Source organism: Marmota flaviventris, chromosome 2, assembly GCF_047511675.1.
Source record: "Marmota flaviventris isolate mMarFla1 chromosome 2, mMarFla1.hap1, whole genome shotgun sequence".
Taxonomy (NCBI): domain Eukaryota; kingdom Metazoa; phylum Chordata; class Mammalia; order Rodentia; family Sciuridae; genus Marmota; species Marmota flaviventris.
In genome coordinates, this window is record NC_092499.1 from 150,356,971 (window position 1) to 150,378,032 (window position 21,062).

The following is a 21,062-nucleotide window of genomic DNA, read 5'->3' on the forward strand; positions in this document are numbered from 1 at the left end:
AGTTTCTCTTACACCTAAGAACTCCCAAGACATCAGGTATTAGCAGTACTGTTGTTGCTAGTTCTTTGCGTTAAGTACTCACAGCTGGGGTGTCTGGTTCTGCACAGTGCCGCGAATAGCAGAACATTTTCCATCTTAGCACAGCCATAATGGTTCCCTTGTGTCCTAGGCGAGTTCCAGCTCCTTACATCATAAGCTTTTGTAAGGTCAGTGACTTTGCTACAGTTTCTGGATCAATGCAAACAGATGTATTGGCAGGTCTTCCACCTGCAGCCCATGAACCCCTCCAGTCCCTTGGAAAACCTTCAGGGGATTCATGAACCTCTTGGAACATATGCACTTCTTGCAGGTGGAAACTCCTGAGCTCTCAGCAGACACTGGCAAGGGCCCTAACCCCACCATCTGGCCGTCTCAGTGGTATACCACTAGCCAGCCCAGTTTTTCATTGCAGGCGCCACTTCTTGCCTAGGTTTCACTTGTTTGTGTTCATCAAATACATAGATAGTTCACCTCTTTAGTTCCATCTTGCTCACTGTCTGCTCACCCCCTGGGACAGCCTTCCCGGCTCCTAATTGCTCTTCAGCCAGGTATACTGTTCTCTCCAGGGACTCTGCTCCCCTTGAGATCTGGCTTCTGTGATCAGAGTCTAGAGACTTTGGCCTTACTGACTTCTAAGTCAGACCTGCCTTCAGAAATATCTATCCCTGCCTTCACAAAGCACCGATTCTGTTTGTGCACTGAGCTGTGTACTGTAGCCCCTGGGATACCTGATGCTCCTTCCCTTCTCCAGGCACATAGCCACAAAGAGAGAGGAAAGCAGGAAGCCCTTTCCCAGAGCACAGCCAGCCAGTGTAAGCAGTCACACGAGACACAGGCTGAGCATGACATGGGTAGATGAAACAGAAAAAAAAAAAAGCAATAGTAGGTTCTGGTGAGGGCCTCCTGTGTAGGGGAAGAATTATGAGCATATTAAAAAAAATATGGAATTTCCAAAACTTGAGGAAATAAGACAGGATGCTAAGATAGAGAAGGCCAAAGAGGGGACAGAGGCACGAGCCCAGTGGTTGAGAATGTCCTTTCACCTAAGACCTGCGGTGACTGAAAAGGACCTAATACCTCATCAACTGTGTCCACTGGGTCACCTTCACAGCCCTGTCAATCCTCACCAACCTGCCAGGTGGGAACCCTGACCTCCCCATGGGGCTCACAACACAGAGCAGGCAAGTCAGGGTTGGGATTTGCACCTATGTGCTTGGGCCTCCAGGCTGTCACAGAATTTTTCTTAAAATGGTCATCCCTCAATACCCATAGGGTACCAGGACCTCCTGAGGATACCAAAATCCATGGATACTCAAGAGCCTTCATAGAGAATGGCTTGGTATTTGCATAGAACTTATGCACATCCTCCCATAGAATTTAAATCATCTCTAGATAACTTATAATACCTAATATCATGTAAAAGCTGTGTAAATGGTTGCTATACTATATTGTTTATGGAATAATGACAAGAAAAGTCTGTACATGTATAGACTTTTTTATTACCATTTTCAATCTGAGTTGGTTGAATCTATAAATATGGAACCTATAACTACGAAGGGCCAGCTGCATAAAATTTTAGGAGAGAGCCTCTTCCCAACTGTTCTAAAGATGTTTGCTGGAATGCAGTGGATTTATTTTTAGAAGATTGAAACTGAAGGCATAGGTTTGTTGAGAAGATTCTAGCTTCTGCACACCCAGAGGGTGGCCCGCAACGCCCCTGCCTGCGGTCACCCTGTGCCTGTCCTACTTCTACCCCCACAGCACACAGAGGATGCTAGTTTTCAGGCACGCTCTTGGGAGGACCTCCCAGGTTTCATGACAACAGACATGAGCGCCTCAGTCACACAGTGATGCAGCATTTTTACGATGGCCATAAGTGTTCTCATAAAACATCCCTCTTTTGCGCAAAACAACCACCTTCGAACTTTTAAGGCAATTGTGTTGTTTCAATTGGCCAAGAACAATAAATAGCTTCGAAGACCAAAAAGATGTTACCCTGACCCCGATATCTGCATTGTCCTTAGAACTGTGCAGCTGTATTTGTTTTTCCTCCACCAACCAAAGTCAATGTTAAGTGATTTCCCAACCACAACCCAGTTTGCCGAGAATCGACCTCAATTTGCTGTGTCTGACATTTTTATGACCACAGATGTTTTCACATCTTCCCTCAACATCATTCTAGTCTCTCTCTTAGAAACTTTGGTAAATACCTTCACTATGGCTATCTTCATTTTCCTCTGGAGCAGTTATTCTCAGCATGTAAACCACCCTGTCGTTCTAAAAATAGAATTCTAAAGGCCCTATGTGGAAGGCACTTGGACAGCCTGAGTCACTTGGAGAAGCAGACTCCCAGGCCAGGCTCTCTGCCAGGGGGTCAGGGGCCTGCAGCAAAGCTTGGTCCATGCTGGTCACCAGTCCCCTTGATGTATTTCAGCTACCTCCTGCCACATCTCCTTCCATCCAAACCTGGCCTGGACACCCATGGCATGCGGCACCCCACAGCCAACACAATCCAGCGGGTGTTTAAGATGAGCTTCGTTCCTGTTGGCTTCTGGCAAAGATTTATAGCACGGATGCTGATCAGCTTGGCCGAGATGGACCTGCAGGTAGCTGTGGGTTCTGGGGGGCACCTGCAGTGCACCCTTGAGGGAGGGAAGATGTCCTGTTTCCCAGTGGGACCAGATCGAAGACTCTTCTCCTTCAGAGATGCCACTGAGGTAGAACCAGGAGGCACAAACCGTTTGAACCATCCTGTGAATACCATCAGTTTCCACCAGACTTAGAACACCCCTTTAGAGCAGGGGTTCCTCATGTCATCCCACCTCCAAATCATCCAGAAAGCTTGTTCTAATGAAAATACAAGTTGCTGGGCCCCACCCCCAGTGATGTGGCCCAGGACCAAAAATTGGCATTTCTCACTATTCCCCAAGTGATGCCATTGGTCCATGACTTCAGACGCATGGTCTTGCCATCCTGGCTGTACACTAGACTCAGCCAGAGGGGCTCTAACAAACACAGACCATTCCCCAGACCATTCAAATCAGAATCTATGGGAACAGGTGTGGTGGCACACACCTGTAATCGCAGCAACTCGAAAGGCTGAGATAAGAGGATCGTAAGTTCAAGGCCAGCCTCAACAACATAGCAAGACCCTATCTTGCCACAGTCTGGCTGGGCACAAATGCCGCAGTCTGGCTGGGCACACAATCACGAGCCACCACACAGCTTGTAGATTCAAACAGCATCTCTTTATTCCCGAACTCACACCAGCCGTCTACAATCACGTTCTGGGGAAATCCACGTTCTCTGCCCAAATCCCCCTCCACTGGGCTTCTATCTCCAAAATATACTGTCTGAATCCCGTGAGAACTCAAGGGGAACTCAGGCAGCAGGATACGCCCTATTCCCAGGAGGAATAATCTTAAACCTTAAACCTGGAACCTAAACTGGGAACGCCCTAAACACGATTATCTTAAACCCGGAACACCCTAATCCGCCCTGGTCCTTGAGCAAGGTCACCTACATTCAATGTCACTGCAACATGGGGTACGCTGGCAAGGAAATTGTCATACCTACTTACTTGGCTAATGGCTCCCAGCATCTCCCCCCTTCTGATTAATTAAACAACAAGCAATGTGGCTTAAGGACCGTTCCTGGTAGGTTGTCCAATTCAACATATGGTTCTTACCCGTCATCGGAAAACTGACCTTTAGGCGTCAGCCTCCTGTCTTAGGTTGATACCACTGCAATTGAATCATACCCGTCACTGACTACCGGTCCAGCATACAGCCATACTTGTGGATAGGTCTATGCACCAGTGGGGGGGTGAGGTTCTTTGCCTCACCTCTGTTGGCCCCCAAATTTGGCCTTGGTGCCAGTGGGGGAGTGAGGTTAATGTGGCTTAAGGACCGTGCCTGGTAGGTTGTCCAATTCAACATATGGTTCTTTGCTGGGAGATGATAGGGCTAGAGATGAGGCTCAGTGGTACAGCACTCCTGGTACCCAAAAATAAATAAATAAATAAAATTCCTAGTACAAAAATTAAAAAATCAGCATCTTTGGTGGTGGGCACCCAGTTATTGGTATCTTTTAAGGCCTTCTGGTGATTCCACTCTGCAGCCAACCTTGAACACTTGGTCTAGTTAACAAAAAAGACCTAACCTAAGGAATTTTGTCCTGTGGGTTCAGCTAGGGTTATGGAGCAGTGGCCTGCTGTCATTCAACATAAATACTATGGAAATAATATTTGCCCCGAGCAGTGGTTCTCAAATTGGGGTTCCAAATCAGCAGAATTAGCTTTGCATAGTAACAAACAAGGAATGCTAATTCTTGCACCCCAACCTAAACCCAACTGCCTCAGAAACTCCAGGATGGGCCCAGCTATCTGATTTGGACAAAGAATTCTAATGCACTCTACAGTTTGTTAACCCCTGGCATAAATCTGGCCTTTTAAATCCTTTTGACATTGATCTCTGTGTGAGCTTACTTTTGCTACTTTCTAATTAGAACACGCTTACTGAATTATAAATTCTTGGCTCCATAAAGCTGTTCTTTGATCTTCCCTTTTTATTAAAGTGGAAGAAAAATAAATGCAAGCACCCGAAAATCAATAGGAACTGTGGCAGCCTGTGTTAGCAGAAAGGAGATTTGTTTATAACGCCTGGAAGGTGCAGTGGGGTGCAGGCACTGTCTCTCCAAGGTCTCATCCTTCCCTCTGCCCTCGCTTTGAACTCTGCATCCTGCTGCATCTAAGTGGGAGGTCACCAGCACCATCATCTTGGGAGGCTGAGCTCACAAGCAGGGCACAGCTGGGTGCAGAGGCAAGCATCCTTCCCAACAGCATCCCCCACCCAAACTTTGGAAAGAAGTCCTATTGAAATTCAGATGAGTGACAGGGGTAAAAAGAGTTCAGTTGCATCTCTAATCAAAGGCATGCAAATTCATGCAGCAGAGGATGCCACTTTTCACCTATCAAATTAGCAAAGAGTGAACCTCAATACCCAGAGGCGGAACACTGGAGGTTAGTGTGTATGATGGTCTCAAGGTTCCAAAAGCCAGTTCCTCTGTAGCAACCAGAGCCTTAAAACCTTCAGCCCCTTCAATCAATAACCCCACAGCTAAATACCTGAATTGAGGAAATCATTTTGAACCAGATAAATCTTTGTGCTTTTTTCATGTCAGCGTGCCATATTTGAGGAAGCAAAAGATTGGCATTGATATAAACGTCCAAAAGAAGGGAATGATTTGAGAAATTACTATACTTCACAGCTTTAGCAAAATGAATGTTGAGTTTTCTTTAAAATATTTTTTAGTTGCCAGTGAAATTTTTTACTTTTTCTTTATTTATATGTGGTGCTAAGGATCGAACCCAGGGCCTCACACATGCCAGGCAAGCGCTCTACCACTGAGCCACAACCCCAGTCCCGAGTGAGTTTTTAATGACATGGGAAAAGTGATGTTTTTTAAAAGTATCCTTTTTTTTTTTTTTTTTTTTTTTCAGTACTGGAGATTGAACCCAGCACCTCACACGCGGTGGACAGACAGACCTACCTCTGAGCCACATCCTCAGCCCAAAATTATACTAGAATTAGAAATACAGGGCTGGGGTTGTAGCTCAGTAGTAGAGTATTTGCCTCGCATGCATGAGGCACATATAAAAATAAATAAATTTTACTTTGATCCTCAGCAACATATAAAAATAAATAAAATAAAGATAATCTTAAAAATGAAAAGAAATACAACATAGGCTGTTTTTTAAATGTATATGTAAATTTTTTAAAATCCTGGAATTCTAGGTAACTAAATATTAATGACTTGTCTTCTGGGTGTTAAATTGTTGTTTTATGGTCTCTCATGTTTTTCTGCCTTGCCCACATTTCTAACATAAATTTTTACTTGTGAAGCCAGAGAGGGAAAAGATTTTTTAAAAAGAAAAGTCTACTTTCAGTCGTTTGGAAAATCTGTTCCCAGGGTACCCAGGAGACCCCTACAGATCATGCAGCGTTTAATTTGGCAGCAGGGATGAGCGGCAGGCATGGGAGGAGAGGGTGGGAAGCCCATGGTGATTTATCAAGATGAGGCCGCCCAGGCCTCGTTAGAGCTCTGCACAGGGCCAGCGGCGAGCACGGAATGCTTAAGCAGGGTCTTTTCTGTCTGTCTTTCAGCTTTTTGAAAACAAGAAGAATACTAAAAGCAGGAACAGAAAAGTCACCATTTACAGTTTCACGGGAAACCAGAGAAATCGCTGTAGCACATTCAGAGTGAAAAGAAATCAGACCATCTATTGGCAGGAGGGGCTTCTGGTCACTTTTGATGGGGGCTACCTCAGGTAGGAACATCTGGAAGCCCACCAGCCCAGCTCAGCAAGGTGCTGGGACAAGGATCCCCATAACAGCCCCCTGGGAAATGCCTCACCAGAGTGCTCCTGAGAGGGGTTCCTCACAGCAGCTTGCTACAAATGCAAGAGCCTCTCTGTGAATGTCCCCGAGGTCCCCATCTTCTCACCCCTTCCACACTCCTTTTGCAGGACTGGAATGGTCAGAGCAGATGTGGCAGCCACAGCCCAGGACTTGAGGGAAATGGGCAGCCACTGAGCTAGCAATAAGAACAGTGGGCACCTCCCACAGTCACTGAGGTGGGACCACCAGCCCACCCCCTTGTTCTGAGAGAAACCAGACGAGTGGGTGCGAGGGATCCTCAGCTTCAATCCCACGCTGGGGCCTAACAAGATGACAAGATGCCCTTTCTCTTCTTTTTTATTTATTAATTAATTTATTTAGAGACACACACATGAAGTTAGCTCAACAGACTTAATGAATTATCAACGCACATGATTATTTAATATTTACAATGAATTTTTCCAAAGAATCCTTAGCTGTGTGAGAAGATACCGTGAAGATGTTCTTGCTTTAAAGCTCACCATTACCACGGCGGGTGAGACCACGGTGGCTCAGAGAGAGAAGAGACTCCGTCGGGGTCACATCTGAGAGTCAGAGCCCACCCTGAGCATCCTGACAGCAAAGTCCTCCTCCTTATGGCCACTTCACTGTGGTGGGGATGGCGTGGGGAAGGAGACGAGGACAAGACAGACCCACAAACACAAGTGCCCAGCAGAGGGGTCTCCTAGCAGTCCTGCAGGGCATGGGGCCCCTCCGGGTCCCTAGGGCGGGGTCCACCTTGGAGATCACCCAAGTCACCTCAGCAGACTCACAGTGGTCTCCTTTTCATTTCTGGGCTGCAGCGTGGAATCATCCGATGTGAACTGGAAAAAGAAAAAAAGTGGAGGGATTAAAATCATTTGCCAGTCAGAAATGAGGGACTTCTCAGCGATGGCTTTTATCACGGATCATGTCAATTCCCTGATCGATCAGTGGTTTCCTGGTAAGAGAACTTTCTTGAACCAAGCCTTTGACTATCCTTTTATTTCTTTATAAAACCAGATGGGGCTGTGTCTTTGGGGAAATTGAAATTCCACTAGGATTCAGACCAAGAAAACCAGTGTGTGTTAGGGAAGGTGGGGGGTAGCCGTTTGGTAAGGGACCTAACCCCAGGGGACTCCAGCTCTGGGCTTGGGCAGGGAATGCTGTGAGAAGGTGTGGACTGGGCCCCTCAGAGAATGTGCCAGCACTCGGGCCCCTGGGAAGAGAGGTGACTCTGGATCCCACGCGTGGCCCAAGGACATGCTCCATGTGAGTCAAGTGTGGCTACTCCACACCGTGAAGACAGAGGGGCTGAAATTAGAGGGGGCTGGCAGACGGAGGTCTGCCCCTGGCAGGGAGGGAAGGGAGCAGCAGAGCTGAGGGCACCTGTCCTTCCCTGCCTCCCCGACTCCTCAGTGGTAAGCAACCACCCACATGGCCCTTCTCAGACCCTTTGGATCAGCTTTGTCATTGACAGTTCAACCAAAGAAAATACTTTTTGAAGTGCTGTTGAGGTCCTCTGTTTGTTTTGTTACTGGAGTGGAGACAAACACCCAGAGGGGCCCGCAGGGAAGAGGTTGTCAGGGGTGATGGGGAGGAGACGAGAGACTGGTGAGCTCTCCGTCAGGCTCTGAAAACTGGAGGCCAAGACAGTGCAGAGCAGGTTTGGGATTCCAGTGAACCAACTACCTGCTCAGACAAGTCCCTCCGCCTCTCTGAGCCACTTCCTCACCTGCCTAAGATCCCTGCATCCAAAAGACAGCATCAGGAAAAGTGCTTACAGAAGTGGCAGGGTGTTGCTGAATACACATTCCAGCCTTTAGGGTCTGGTTTCCTTTGCGGCTGGGGCCCCTTGGGTATTGGCAGGAGGGTAACCTACAAGGAGCAATGGCTTAGAGAGGGGCTTTCAAAGAAGCCTGTCCAGTATTTGTGAGGATTTGGGGGCTCTTGGCCATCCAAGGGGGGTCCCTAGGCTGACATCAGCCCTCTGGGCACTTTGCAGCTCCCCATCCAATAGTGCCCCCCACCTTCAGTTGCTGGGGAATTTGACCCATGGGCTCATTAGACAATCACCTGAGGTGAGAAGGACTCAGGTGAGCACCTCAGCCAAGGCATCATGGAGCCAGCGCCACCAGCCAGTGGCCAAGAGCCACTCCCAGTGGGATGCCTGTGGAAGTCAAATGTACACAGGAAGTTGTAGGCATTCCCCTCTAACCCTGCACAGAGCAGGTTGCTGGCCAGCCCCAAGGGCGCCTGCACACCTGTGTTTCTTTGCACCCATCAGAGGCACACAGAAAAGTTATGTCCTCTGCTCAGGGAAACCCATGTCAGATGACTAGATTTGTCTACTATCCTTTGTACTCATGATTCCCTCTCCCTGTATTGCTCTTCTAGAAAGCATCATAGTAGTTTCAAGTCTTCTGTGTCTAATATTAAGAATGGTTCCTTATGCCAGCTGTGTTTGGATGGCTGGAGTATAGCTCAGATTCATCCCCAGCCATGAAGGTGGGTTTCCCGCCCTCCTTCTCACTTGTTCCACCAGATTCTCCATGGGTGCATGGTTTCAAGGCCCCTGCTCAGGACCAAGACCACCAGGCAGCTCTTAGGTGCATCCTTACCTACTCTCAAGTAACATCTTTCATGATGAACAATAGCACTGTCTAAAAAGGCACTGAGTTTTGGACTCATGATGAATATGGATGTTCACAATGAACAATGGCACTCAGTGTTGGACTCTCCCTGGGATCCAGGCAAGGCGGCCAGACCCCTGCTGTGAAGGTCCACCTGGTCCAGGTTTGCAAGGTGCTTATTGTTCAGGAGACCCACCTGCAGCCACCTTACCTCCTGTGAGCTCTCCTTCTCTGTCCCCATTTAGCCCTGACAGCCACAGAAAGTGATGGGACACCCCTCATGGAGCAATATGTGCCCTGCCCTGTCTGTGAGACCTCCTGGGCCCAGCACAAGGATCCCAGTGAGAAATCAGAAGGCGTGCAATACTTCGACATGGAAGACTGTGTGCTGACAGCCATCGAGCGGGACTTTATCACCTGCCCTAGACACCCAGACCTCCCTGTGCCACTCCAGGAACTGGTGCCCGAGTTGTTCATGACAGACTTCCCAGCCAGGTATGCTTGCAGGGCCCCTCCCAGGACACAGGTGCAGGTCACAGGGCTATGCTTCTAGCCATGCAGGTGCCCATCAATCCCAGGGCAGACCCCTTCCATTAGGTCACTCCATGGTAGCCAACTTGAGGTGGCAGCCATTGCTTCCCATCAGATCTCAGGTCTCCATCCTAAAAGGGAACCAGGAGGGAACCTAAAAGGGAACCAGCCTAAACATGCCCAGTTGGGCACCTCGCAGGTGAAGCTATCTGGGACCACTGCCCTTTCTTCCCCTCTCATGAGCTAGAGCTCCTTTCTGCTGAACTAGTCCTCACTTCTTCTAGTTCCTATCTCTCTGCCAGCTAGAAGAATGGAAGGTAAAAAAGCTGTGCTCCAGCCCCTTAGGAAGGAAAATGCTCCCAAACCTAGTCTCATTTTACTCTTTGGGCAAATTCTTATTCCCAACTGCAGCCCCAAGGCTGAGCATTTTGTCCCCTAACTGCTCTACAGTTGATTCTACCTGTGCTCATGACTGATAACTGGGAGAAGATGCTGGAGGAAGTATTCTGTGGTCCCACCCAATTGGTAATGGCAACAAAATCCAAGTCCTCAGTAAAACATGGCATCTTCTTTGGTGGATAGGAAACCAAATCTGTGATTTGGTCTCCCTGGAGATGATTAGATATCAAGTGGCTCCCAGCATTTTTGGAGTTCTAAAGTCCTATTGATTTCTCGCTGAAAGGGATGCATGCTGTATCTGGTTTCTTTAAAGAACGTTTAACTCTCCCCCCCTTTTTTTCCCACAAGAATATTTGTATTCTCATTTTCTATATCACTTCAAGCAGATGTGGAATACTCTGTGAATTTGCAGAATTGGGTTCCAAAACATGCTTCTGGCTGACTGTTGAATTGAGGAGGAGTGGGGGTAGAGTTCAGTGATAGAGTACGTGCTTAGCCTGCATGTGGCTCAGGTTCCATCCCCAGCACCAAAAGTATAATAGTAAATAAACAAAGGAAATGCATCCTACATTAGATAATTCCTGCAGTTCTTTTCATATCCCCAATAATCTCACAAATGAATGACTCTTGCAAAATGACTTCCCTTCATTCCTAGATCTTTAACATGAGGAGGATTCTCAGTTATCAGAGATCATGGGAAGTTTAATATATACATGCAATATATACATATATACAATCTGATAAAAATATCAGGTTGATATTTTTAGGGAGGTGCCCAATTAGAGACCCCCTCAAATTTTTGAATTTTCATTTGTTGTACTTTGCTATGTTTACATCTTAGCTTAGAGACCCCAACTGAATGTGGAATTCACTGTGTGGAATTTGAGAAGCCAGATTGTACTGTTCCTGTTGGTTTGAATCAAATCAGGCTGTAGTAGAATTCTGAAATGAAGTTATTTGACAGGAAGTTGGAAACCTTGACAATCTGAATAGGATTCACAGTTCAACAGAGGTGCTCCAGACTTCATCTGGGGCCCAACTACAGCCCCAAACCATCACACCCCCCAAATTTGGAGTTTGGCAGGCAGAACTCTGCCCTGTGGCTCCTACAAAAGCATATAGTTCCTGAATCTGTGCAGGTCCTAACAGAAAGCCCCAGAGGGATCCCCAGTGTTCCCACAGCTCCCCATGCCTGTCCTTGGTGAGAGGTGGTTTTGTTGAGTGCTTGGAGAACAACTCCAGCCCATCTTTTGTGACGCCCCTAAGGGCTGCAGTGGGTGTAGATGGTGATGTGATTGAGCTGTGCAGTCTGAACAACCACAAACCTGTTCCTAAAGTCATGGAAAACAACCCCATCTGCAGGCCAGGCCAGTGGGGTCAGGAAGGCCCAGGTGCAGGATTCACCTCTGCCTGGATGGGGCACCTGGATGGGGACCTGCCAGGGTGCTGGGGAACTCAGGTGAACTTCAGCAGGTTGGCTGCCTTCTCCTCCCTTCTTGGCTCCCTGCTTTGCCTTTTCACTGTAATGTTTCTGAAGAGAAAGAGGAGTCTCAAGGAATGAGAAGCAGACTCTGAGAATCCTGGCAACGGCTCAGACCTGGGGTAACAAAGGGCACCCATGAAGGCCCAGGCCTTGCATGCCAGCCCTAGAGCCTCTGAGCATCAAAGCCCACAGAGGACCTGCCATCCTGCCCCTTCTGTCCTGGCCTCCATCTGGGCTGCCGGGAAGTCTCTAGGCCACTGGTCCATGCAGCCCTGGCCTTCTAAGTCAAGACCCTCCAGACTCCCCAAGAATCTGCAGAGAAGGCCAAGTCCAGGAGCAATTGCTAGTATTTTCAAAAGCCTGGTCGAAATCTTTCTTCACTAGGATTAGAACACAAAGACCAGTGAGGTGGCTGACGCTCCCTGCCCTTGGGTGAAATCGGCATAGTGGGGACCCTGGCCAGGCAGCGCATGGCAGCATACACAGTCTTGGCATAATAAAAAGTAGAGAGACAAGCTCAGTGTGAGTAAGTCTGAGGGATGCTAACTGTCCAAGCACAAAATCTTTCAGAGTAAAACATCCAAAGGGATCCTAGTTCTGTACCCACCATTTTTGGTACCCTCAGCCTGGTGTCATCAAAATGTCCTGGTCATCTCCTATTATGAGCCCACTTCACAGAGGAGGGGACTGAGGTTTAGCAAGGTATGGTTTGCCCACTGGCATGTGGCAGGTCCAGGGTTAACCCAGATTGGTCCATCCACACAGATAGCTTGAACTGTGACTCTCACGTGGGGAACAAAGGACCTGGCCCAGGACCCAGGGTGTGGTCACTGGGTTGACCCTGAGCTGTGTATGCTGCAGGCTCTTCCTGGAGAACAGCAAGCTGGAGCACAGTGAGGACGAGAGCAGCATCCTGGGCCAAGGTGGCAGTGGCACTGTCATCTACCGAGCCCGGTACCAGGGCCAGCCTGTGGCTGTGAAGCGATTCCACATCAAGAAATTTAAGAATTTTGCTAATGTTCCAGCAGGTAACAGGGGCCCTACCACAACACTACTTTCCCCCCAGATATTTGCTTTCTCTGGTCAAACTCCATGCCACCTCAGGGGCACCTGAGGTGACACACATATGGTATAGGAGGCAAGGAGGGTGGGCAAGGCCAGCGTGAGCCCCAAGGCAGCTCTGCTTCATGCTTGACAGTTTGGGGGACTGGCTGGAAGGCCAAGCCATGTGAGGCCTAGGGGTCACTCTTAGAGATGAGTCTCCTGTCTAGCCAAGAGCCCCCCAAGAACAGAGACCACCTTCCTATCTGTCTGCTCTGAGCTGGGCACAGGCACAGAGCATAGGAAGGTGGGCACTCCCAGTGGATGGATTGGAATGCTTCTCCCCTACTGCCCAACCACAAAGAAAGGAGCTTCCTCTTGCCCACCTTAGAGGCAGCATACTCAGCCCCAAGCATCATGGATGGTTCAGGAATATTCTCCACCAAGAAGAACCCATCACCATTTGTCTTAGTCCTGTTCTGCTGCTGTAACGATACCACATGCTGGGGATTACTGAGCAATAGAAACGTACTCAGGTCCTAGAGGTTGGGAGGCCTAGAGGGTGGCTCTGGCATCAGGTGAGGGCCTTTGAAGGTTAAGAAAGTCTGAGAGCCAGACAGCAAAAAGGGAGCCGAACTCTATTTTATAATAAGCCTATTTCTGTGATAATACTCCACTCCTGAGACAGCCACAGGAATCCACTTGTGAAGACAGATCCCTCTTGACTTTGTCACCTCTTATGAGGCTCCAGCTCCCACACTATTGCATTGAGAATGAAGCTCTCAAAATGTGAACTTCAGGGGACATGTTCCAACCATGGTGCCATGTAATGCCCAGCCAGTCCTCCATCCAGCCTGCTGAAAATCACATTTTCCACTGCCCCTGGCTCAGAATAGGTCAACTGTGCGGTCATAAAGCTAATTTATACTCCTGGTAGCAAAATTAGAATCACAGACAAATATACAGAACATAGAAAGGAAGAGACAAACTTATTATTGTCTGAAGAGACTGTGACTTTCTGCGTAGAAGATCTAACAGACTTGGTTGACAAATGTCAGAGCCAATCAGGGCTTCCTGAAATTGCTAGATGTGAGAAGAGCATCCGAATTCAGCAGTCTCCCTATATACAACAAGGACCCATTAGCAAACGTGCTCCATGATAAAAACCATAAAATAAAAACCATGTGGTATCAAGGAATAACCAGCGTATCATTCCATTTAGTTCTCCTCTGAATCCCAACAGGGCGTATCTACATGTAATTTGATTAACTGTAAAATGCACGTGCAATGAGAAAATCCTAGAACTGAGAACACTGACAACAGAAGACAAAGCGCAGAGGACTGCCCTGAAAATGTCATGACGTGAATCTGCAGACATTAAGGCCATTTCCTTCTGGGGCAGGCCTAGGCCTGCACAGGCAGGGAGCTGGCGGACTGCAAAGATGATGCAGCAGGTCAGGGGAGAAGACACGCCAAATGGAGTGCAGATTTGAATCTTATTGCACACCATAAATTTCTAATGGGTTAAGGACCCAATGTGGAAAACAAAACCTTTATACTTAAGAACCAAGTGGCTGCACACACAGATCTGGCACAGCCAGTGCCTTTGATCACGCAGATTTTCATGCTGTTTAAACTCTCACCCCCAACAATCACCTATTATAACTTCTAAACATAGAGGAGAGACAGAATCAAGAGGACAAGACAGTCAGAACACAAGAGGACAAACAGGGCCTGCATGCACCCTGCCTGGTGGCCTAGGGCCCAGCTGATTCTGTGTATGCGGGTCACACCCGGCGGGCAGTGTCCTGACCCCTCCAGGGTCTCGTGCAGGCTGTCATGAATTTTAAGGGTAATGGAAGAAGTTTACAGTGTAGGGTTGGAAATCACCCACCACCTCCCGGACCTGTCTCCTCTGGCCTGAGATGATTGTCACAGGCCAGTGGCCCTGGGCTCTGGGGTTTCCACCTTTAGGGATCCTGGCTACTAGCAGCAACCTAAGCCTTAGCATCCTTGAGGGGACAGAGGAAGGGGCCTTGTTAAGGGGACTTGTTCCAGACATTTCCTGACTCAGCTGCTGAGTGAGATGCCACAGATGCAAAAGAAAGAAGACATAATTGGGACTCCTAGGTAGCGAACCATGGGTCTGGGGTGAGAGCCCTCTCTGGGTGACAAGGGTGGGCACATGTGGCAGTCCTCCATCAAGAGGGCCAGGTGGCCCTTAGTGGGTACTCGGCGACTGCCAAAAGTTACAGGGCCACATTTAGTGCTTGAAAAGGAGGGGGCTTAGCATCAGCCCACGGTACCACCCCCTGGTGCCAAATTCTGGGCAATGACATTGCAATCCCTTATTCAGTGTGTGCCTTAAGATGTAAATCCCTGCCCCACCTGACCCCTCCCATCCTGCGAGGCCCCCCTTGTCATGTGGCCCTTGGGAGGCTGCCTCACCCATGCCCAAGCCCTTTGTCCTCCCTGGGTGGCTAAAGGCCATGCTGTCCCCCACAGACACCATGTTGAGGCACCTGCGGGCCACAGATGCCATGAAGAACTTCTCGGAGTTCCGGCAGGAGGCCAGCATGCTGCACGCCCTGCAGCACCCCTGCATCGTGTCGCTCATCGGCATCAGCATCCACCCGCTCTGCTTCGCCCTGGAGCTCGCCCCGCTCAGCAGCCTCAACACGGTGCTGTCTGAGAACGCCAAAGGTACGGGCCACTCAGAGGACAGCCTCCAGGGGGTTGCCTGGGCCCTGCCTCCAGGAGGCCACCAGGGCAGTGGGGCTGGCAGGGCAGGCCTCAGGGAGGCCGTGGGCCCAAGGCCTCCCCCCAGGCTGACCCGGCTGTCTGGGTACAAAAGTAGAGAGCCACAGGTGGTCTCAGTGACCCAGTCCCATGGCAAGGCTCCCCACCAGGCCTAAACCCTTGATGGTGACTTTGGTAGGGCCTGAGGACCTCCCACTCTAGAGTCCCAGAACCAGGTTCCAAATCCTGGTTGCCATAACCTGCTTATTTTACTTTCCTATAAGAGAGATAATAATAGCCCCCAGAGAGGGCATCGAGCTTAAATGAGGCAGCCCCAGGTGGGCCCAAATTATAGCAGCTGGCACCCCAAGCCCACCAGCTACGAAACTAAATCCCTTCTCTGACTAAGGCACTATGCTGCCCACCATTGTCAAGTCTGAGACCCTGGGTTCCGTTGTAACATATCTGAATCTTTTAAGAAATTTAAAAGGAATTTACCTTGAGAAATGCTGACTAAACTCCAAAGAGCTGCCAAAAGAATGAAAGTTGGTATCTTTGGACTAAAGAAGAAATGGTATTAAAATCAGTCCCTTCTCCCTCCGTGAAAAGGGAAAATTTAAAATGAACTTCTTGTATCTGCAGCTCTGTTCTCCAGAGCGAGACCACCCTGACCTGACATGAACTAATGGGATTTTGAATCCTTGCCCTTGTAGTGAAAACACCAGCAATTCCAAGCATGAGATGGCATGAAAGGAGCTCTCACAGGAGCATTTCTATTTGAAATACCATTTCATTTAAAAAGAACATTCTCTGTCCATCTTGAAAAATAGCCCGCACCAGTGGGACTTAGAGTATTGGGAGATGGATTAGCCAACTTTTCACCACTGAGACAGAATAGCTGACAAAAGCCACTTAAAAGAAGGCTAGATTTATTTTGGCTCATGGTTTCAATCCCTGGTTGCTTGGCCCTGTTGCCTTGGGCCAGTGGTGGCAGTACATCATGGTGGGAGAGAAGACAGCCCACCTCGTGGCGGCCAGGGAGCAGAAAGGGAGAGGGGAGGGACCAGGGTCCCCTTAGGCCCTTCAAGGTCATGCTCCCAGTGACCTAACTTTCTTCCACTAGGTCCTACCTCTCGGAGGTGCCACCACCTCCCAGTAGTGCTACAGGCTGGGAATCAAGACTTTAACACACGGGCCTTTGGGAACAAACGATAGCAGGAGAGAGAATGGAAGAATGGGAGACAGTTACCACAATGTTCATTTTATTCCAAAAAAAATCGAAATTTTGATGGATTTTAAAGTTGTTATATTTTTTTTCTTCTTGCAAGATTCTTCCTTTATGCCCCTGGGACACATGCTCACCCAAAAAATAGCCTACCAGATTGCCTCAGGCCTGGCCTACCTGCACAAAAAGAACATCATCTTCTGCGACCTGAAGTCGGACAACATCCTGGTGTGGTCCCTGGATGTCAAAGAACACATCAACATCAAGCTGTCTGACTACGGGATCTCACGGCAGTCCTTTCATGAGGGAGCCCTGGGTGTGGAGGGCACCCCTGGCTACCAGGCCCCAGAGATCAGGCCTCGCATCGTGTATGATGAGAAGGTACCTGCCCAACCCACTGCTGTCCCTGGCCCCGCCCCAAGTCCCTTCTGAGGCCAGCCAAACAGTCCTAACGGTCCCTTGGAGCTTCCCAGCTCAGCAGCCCCTCAGCACTTTTCTCTCTCTCTCTGACCTTGCTCTGACCTTGCTCAGTGAGGGAGGTTCTGGCTTAAGTGGGAAGGACGCAGGGGCCTCTATCTGCTCGTGACAAGGTTGACTTTTCCTTAGGCTCAGAATTGTCAAACCTCAATTCATGAACATTGTACAGGCTGTAAAGAGTCTGAGACAGAACTGGCTCTGGATTTGGGACTCAATTATGACATTTGATGTACAAAATGAGGACAGAAGACCATCCTTGCAGGGTGCTCTTGAGAAGCAGATAGAGTAAATGTGATAAAGGCTACTAGCCCATAGGGGCTGGCTACAAGGTGCTGGCCAAATCAAATGCCAAACCAGAGGACAGAAAATTCTAGCAGGACCATTATGGCTTCCCCAGGCAATTGCATAGCCAGTCTTTTTTTAAAAAAATATTTTTTAATTGTAGGTAGACACAATATCTTTGTTTTATTTATTTATTTATTTTTTTTTTATGTGGTGCTGAGGATCGAACCCAGGGCCTTGCACGGGCTAGGCAAGCACTCTACCACTGAGCCACAACTCCAGCCCCAGAATAGCCAGTCTTAATTCAGACAATAGCTAATGTTTATCTTCTTCCCTGATAACTGGTAGATGCAAGTACTCAGACAACTTGAAATTATCTCTGCCACACTGTGCTGCATCTAGTACTGGCCTTGTTAATTAATCACCCAGCATAGAAATTCCCCTCATCTGCAATTTCTGATTATTGGGTGATTCTTAGATGGATCATTGACTAGTTGCTTTGAGAATGACCTAAGCATATCAACTTGGCACCTGTGTTTGTTGCTCAAGATACAAAAGTCAAATCAAAGCAACAGAAATCAGAGCTTCTTCATAGCACATAACACAGATAAGGTGTTCACCCTAAAACTTGGATTTTAATTAGAAACAGTCACATTAAAACTTTTCCAGTCTTTTCTCAGCCATTCTCCTGCTGAAAGTTATTTCTTGACCCTTATAAGTTATGCAGGTACCTGTATAATTCTTTCCTTGGTGGGCCTTTTTATGAAAATTAAAATGAGAGACACAGGTTGTAATCTAGGAGATACTCCCAGTCTATGAGTTACATACACAGCCCCTCTGCAAAACCTGTTAAGCCAAGGGTCTTGCCATCATTATGGCCCTTAATCAATACCTAGAGGTTAGCAAGCTCTCACTGTGAGTTTATTGGTTAGAAGGATGAATGGATGGGTGGGTGGATGGGATGAATGAATTAATGGACAGTAGGACAGGAAGTCAGATAGATAGGTGGATGGGAAGAATAAAATACGGGAAGATGAATGGATAAATTCACAGAAGGACAGGTAGTCAGATAGATGCGTGGATGGGTAGATGGATGGATAGAAAATGGGTAGATAAATAAAAGAACAGGTGGTTGGAAGGATACATGAATAGGTAGATGGGAGAATGTGTAGATAAATGGACAGAAAGACCAATGGTTGATTGGATGGACAGATGGAGATAGATGGATGAATTGGTGGAGGGATCACTGGTGGTCTTCCTTTAGCAGGACCCATGTTTTCCTTGTTTAATTGTGTCTGTCTCCCTGCTCCTCCACCTCAGGGCCAGCTTGCCAAAAGCCACTGGGCTCAGGCAGGAGACCTGACTTGGTTGCCTCTCTGCCCAGGTAGATATGTTCTCCTATGGGATGGTGCTCTACGAGTTGCTGTCGGGACAGCGTCCTGCATTGGGCCACCACCAGCTTCAGATTGCCAAGAAGCTGTCCAAGGGCATCCGCCCCATTCTGGGGCAGCCAGAGGAAGTGCAGTTCCATCGACTCCAGGCACTCATGATGGAGTGCTGGGACACAAAACCAGAAAAGGTACAGAGGGGAAGGCGGGCACAGTGCCTGGGGCCTGGGACCCCTGTCCTTGTGGCAGACTCAATGGCAAATGTGTGTATGGCTGCCCACCACCCTTTACTAAGAATCACAGGCAACCTTCTCTGATCACCTCTTCTATAGAGAGATATTTAATGCCCCTAACATACCCAGTATCATTTTGTGTATTATTCTCAGGAAAAATGAACTTTCTTTTGATTTTTTCAGATTTGGGGATATTTGCATAGACTTTATTGGTTAAGTATACCTAATCCCCAAACCCAAAATGCTCTGAAATCCATAACTTTTGAGCACAATTCAACATGTGTACCAATTCCTTTATAGTAACATAACCTCTAATGCAAGAGCAGAGGGAATCTAAGTATCTCTTTGTAAAGTAATGGGGGGAATGGTTGCTTGTGAGAAACAAGGTTCACAGTACAGTAGTAAAGCTATTTTATTATTCATAGGGAGAAGCCCCACGTTTCAAGGTTAAATTCATTTATCAAATCAGACAGAGCTAGTTTAATGTGCTGAGAATAAACAGGGTCTGAGAAAAACCCTTCACAAGAGTGTATATCCTCAGGAATGGCATGAAATAGTTGGGGTTAGGCTGACCTGACCAGCTGAGCTCAAGATGCTTGGCCAATGATGACCCAGAAGCCTAACTGGGTATGTTTCTGGTGCCTGAAATCCTCTGAGCCTCTTGTTAGGATCTGGTCCTGAACGACAAATTCCTTCATGCCCACCTGACTTGAGACAGCGGATCTCATGGGCAGAACTGGCATGGACATGCTCATGACCAGGAGACCTCTGTCCCTCAGCGCCCGCTGGCCTTGTCCGTGGTGAGCCAGATGAAGGACCCGACCTTCGCCACCTTCATGTACATGCTGCCCTGTGGGAAGCAGACAGCCTTCTTCTCATCCCAGGGCCAGGAATACACCGTGGTGTTTTGGGATGGAAAAGAAGAATCCAGGTAACCCCCGGATGCCTGTCCTGTCCTACTGGTATTGGGGGTGTGATTGGAGAACAGAAAATCAGCGATGACCACAGTGAGCGTTGTTTAATGGACAGAGGGTAACAAGACTTTGTGAGAGTCCATTCAAGAGAGCAAGAAGAGAGAAAACTGAGTATGTACAGACACACGGTACAGTTTTAGGGTTAAGAGAGGCAAAAAAGGAAAAAAGGATGGTGTGTTGGGAACACAAGTCAGGGAGAGTTTGCTTTGAGAGGAAGCCGTCTGCATCCTGGTGATGCAGGACATTAAATAATGTTGCAGTGGGCAGTGAAGTCACTGCAGAGTGAGAGGAGGGGACCCAGAGCCAGGCAGGAGGGTCACCCTGCAATAGGAAGTCCAGTTGTAGCTCCTTTACTCAATGAAGTGGCAGGAAGAAGAAAAGCAGTGAGGGAGGTTGTGGATATTCCAGAAGGAAGGAGAGGGTACACGATGGGCCTGGGGAAGTCCAGGGTGCCGCAGGGTGGTGCTGAGGCCTACTTCAGGCTGGAGGTCCTGGGTTTGAAATGAGACCCACCAGCCTGGTTATGTGACCTTCCCCAGCTTGTTCCGCTTCTCAAATTGCAGAAGGGGAGACAAGGTGGTTTTCAGCAGCCAGGGTTTTGTCAGGCACAGGAGCAGGGTGCCTTCAAGGAAGTGATTGTGTGACAGAGAAGGACTTGGAACCTAAGTGAGGCCATAAACCAGGGAAGGCCAAGGGTCGAGGTAGAGTAAGAGAGTTTCAGGGAGTAATGGTGTGAGGCGGAGTGAGCCGACAAGCCTGGAGGAGGTGGTCAGACAGCAGGTGCTTGGCATGGCATGGGCAGGAGGGACACAGTAGCAGCAGCAAGATCTGGAATGCAGCCTTGGGCAAGGGTGGCTGGGATAGAGGGGGAAGAGACCACTGAAGAGCAAGCAGGAGGTCCCAGGACACAGAGGCCAGGGCATGAGAAAGGAAGTGTCAAAGACAAATCCCTGAGAAGTCACCATCTTGTGCGAGAACCTTCAGTCTCAGCCAGTGTGTGTTGCCTCTCACTTACCTAGTGAGACATCTTTGACAGTAGCCTTCTGATGAGCCCTGTGGCAAACATATTCAGGTGCCAAAGTGAGGGAAGGCTAGACAAAGTGAAGCCTGGGTAGTAATGAGACCAATGGAATGGACTTTGCCATTCTCTCTGGTCAGTCTGGGTACCATGTGCATCAGAGTCTATGCCACTGGGACAGAGG

At 48.4% G+C, this 21,062-nt stretch overlaps 1 protein-coding gene across 2 annotated transcripts in view; it reads left to right on the forward strand.

The window, feature by feature from the left end:
• Lrrk1 (leucine rich repeat kinase 1) overlaps nt 1–21,062 on the forward strand; it is a 155,052-nt gene that overhangs the window by 122,909 nt on the left and 11,081 nt on the right. For both annotated transcript variants that reach the window (XM_071608669.1, XM_027955966.2), the window contains exons 21-29: nt 2,474–2,645; nt 6,204–6,367; nt 7,280–7,419; nt 9,334–9,583; nt 12,363–12,529; nt 15,048–15,245; nt 16,610–16,887; nt 18,650–18,844; nt 19,666–19,817. In XM_071608669.1, the coding sequence (XP_071464770.1) occupies nt 2,474–2,645; nt 6,204–6,367; nt 7,280–7,419; nt 9,334–9,583; nt 12,363–12,529; nt 15,048–15,245; nt 16,610–16,887; nt 18,650–18,844; nt 19,666–19,817 (1,716 nt within the window). The remainder of the gene's footprint in view (nt 1–2,473; nt 2,646–6,203; nt 6,368–7,279; nt 7,420–9,333; nt 9,584–12,362; nt 12,530–15,047; nt 15,246–16,609; nt 16,888–18,649; nt 18,845–19,665; nt 19,818–21,062) is intronic.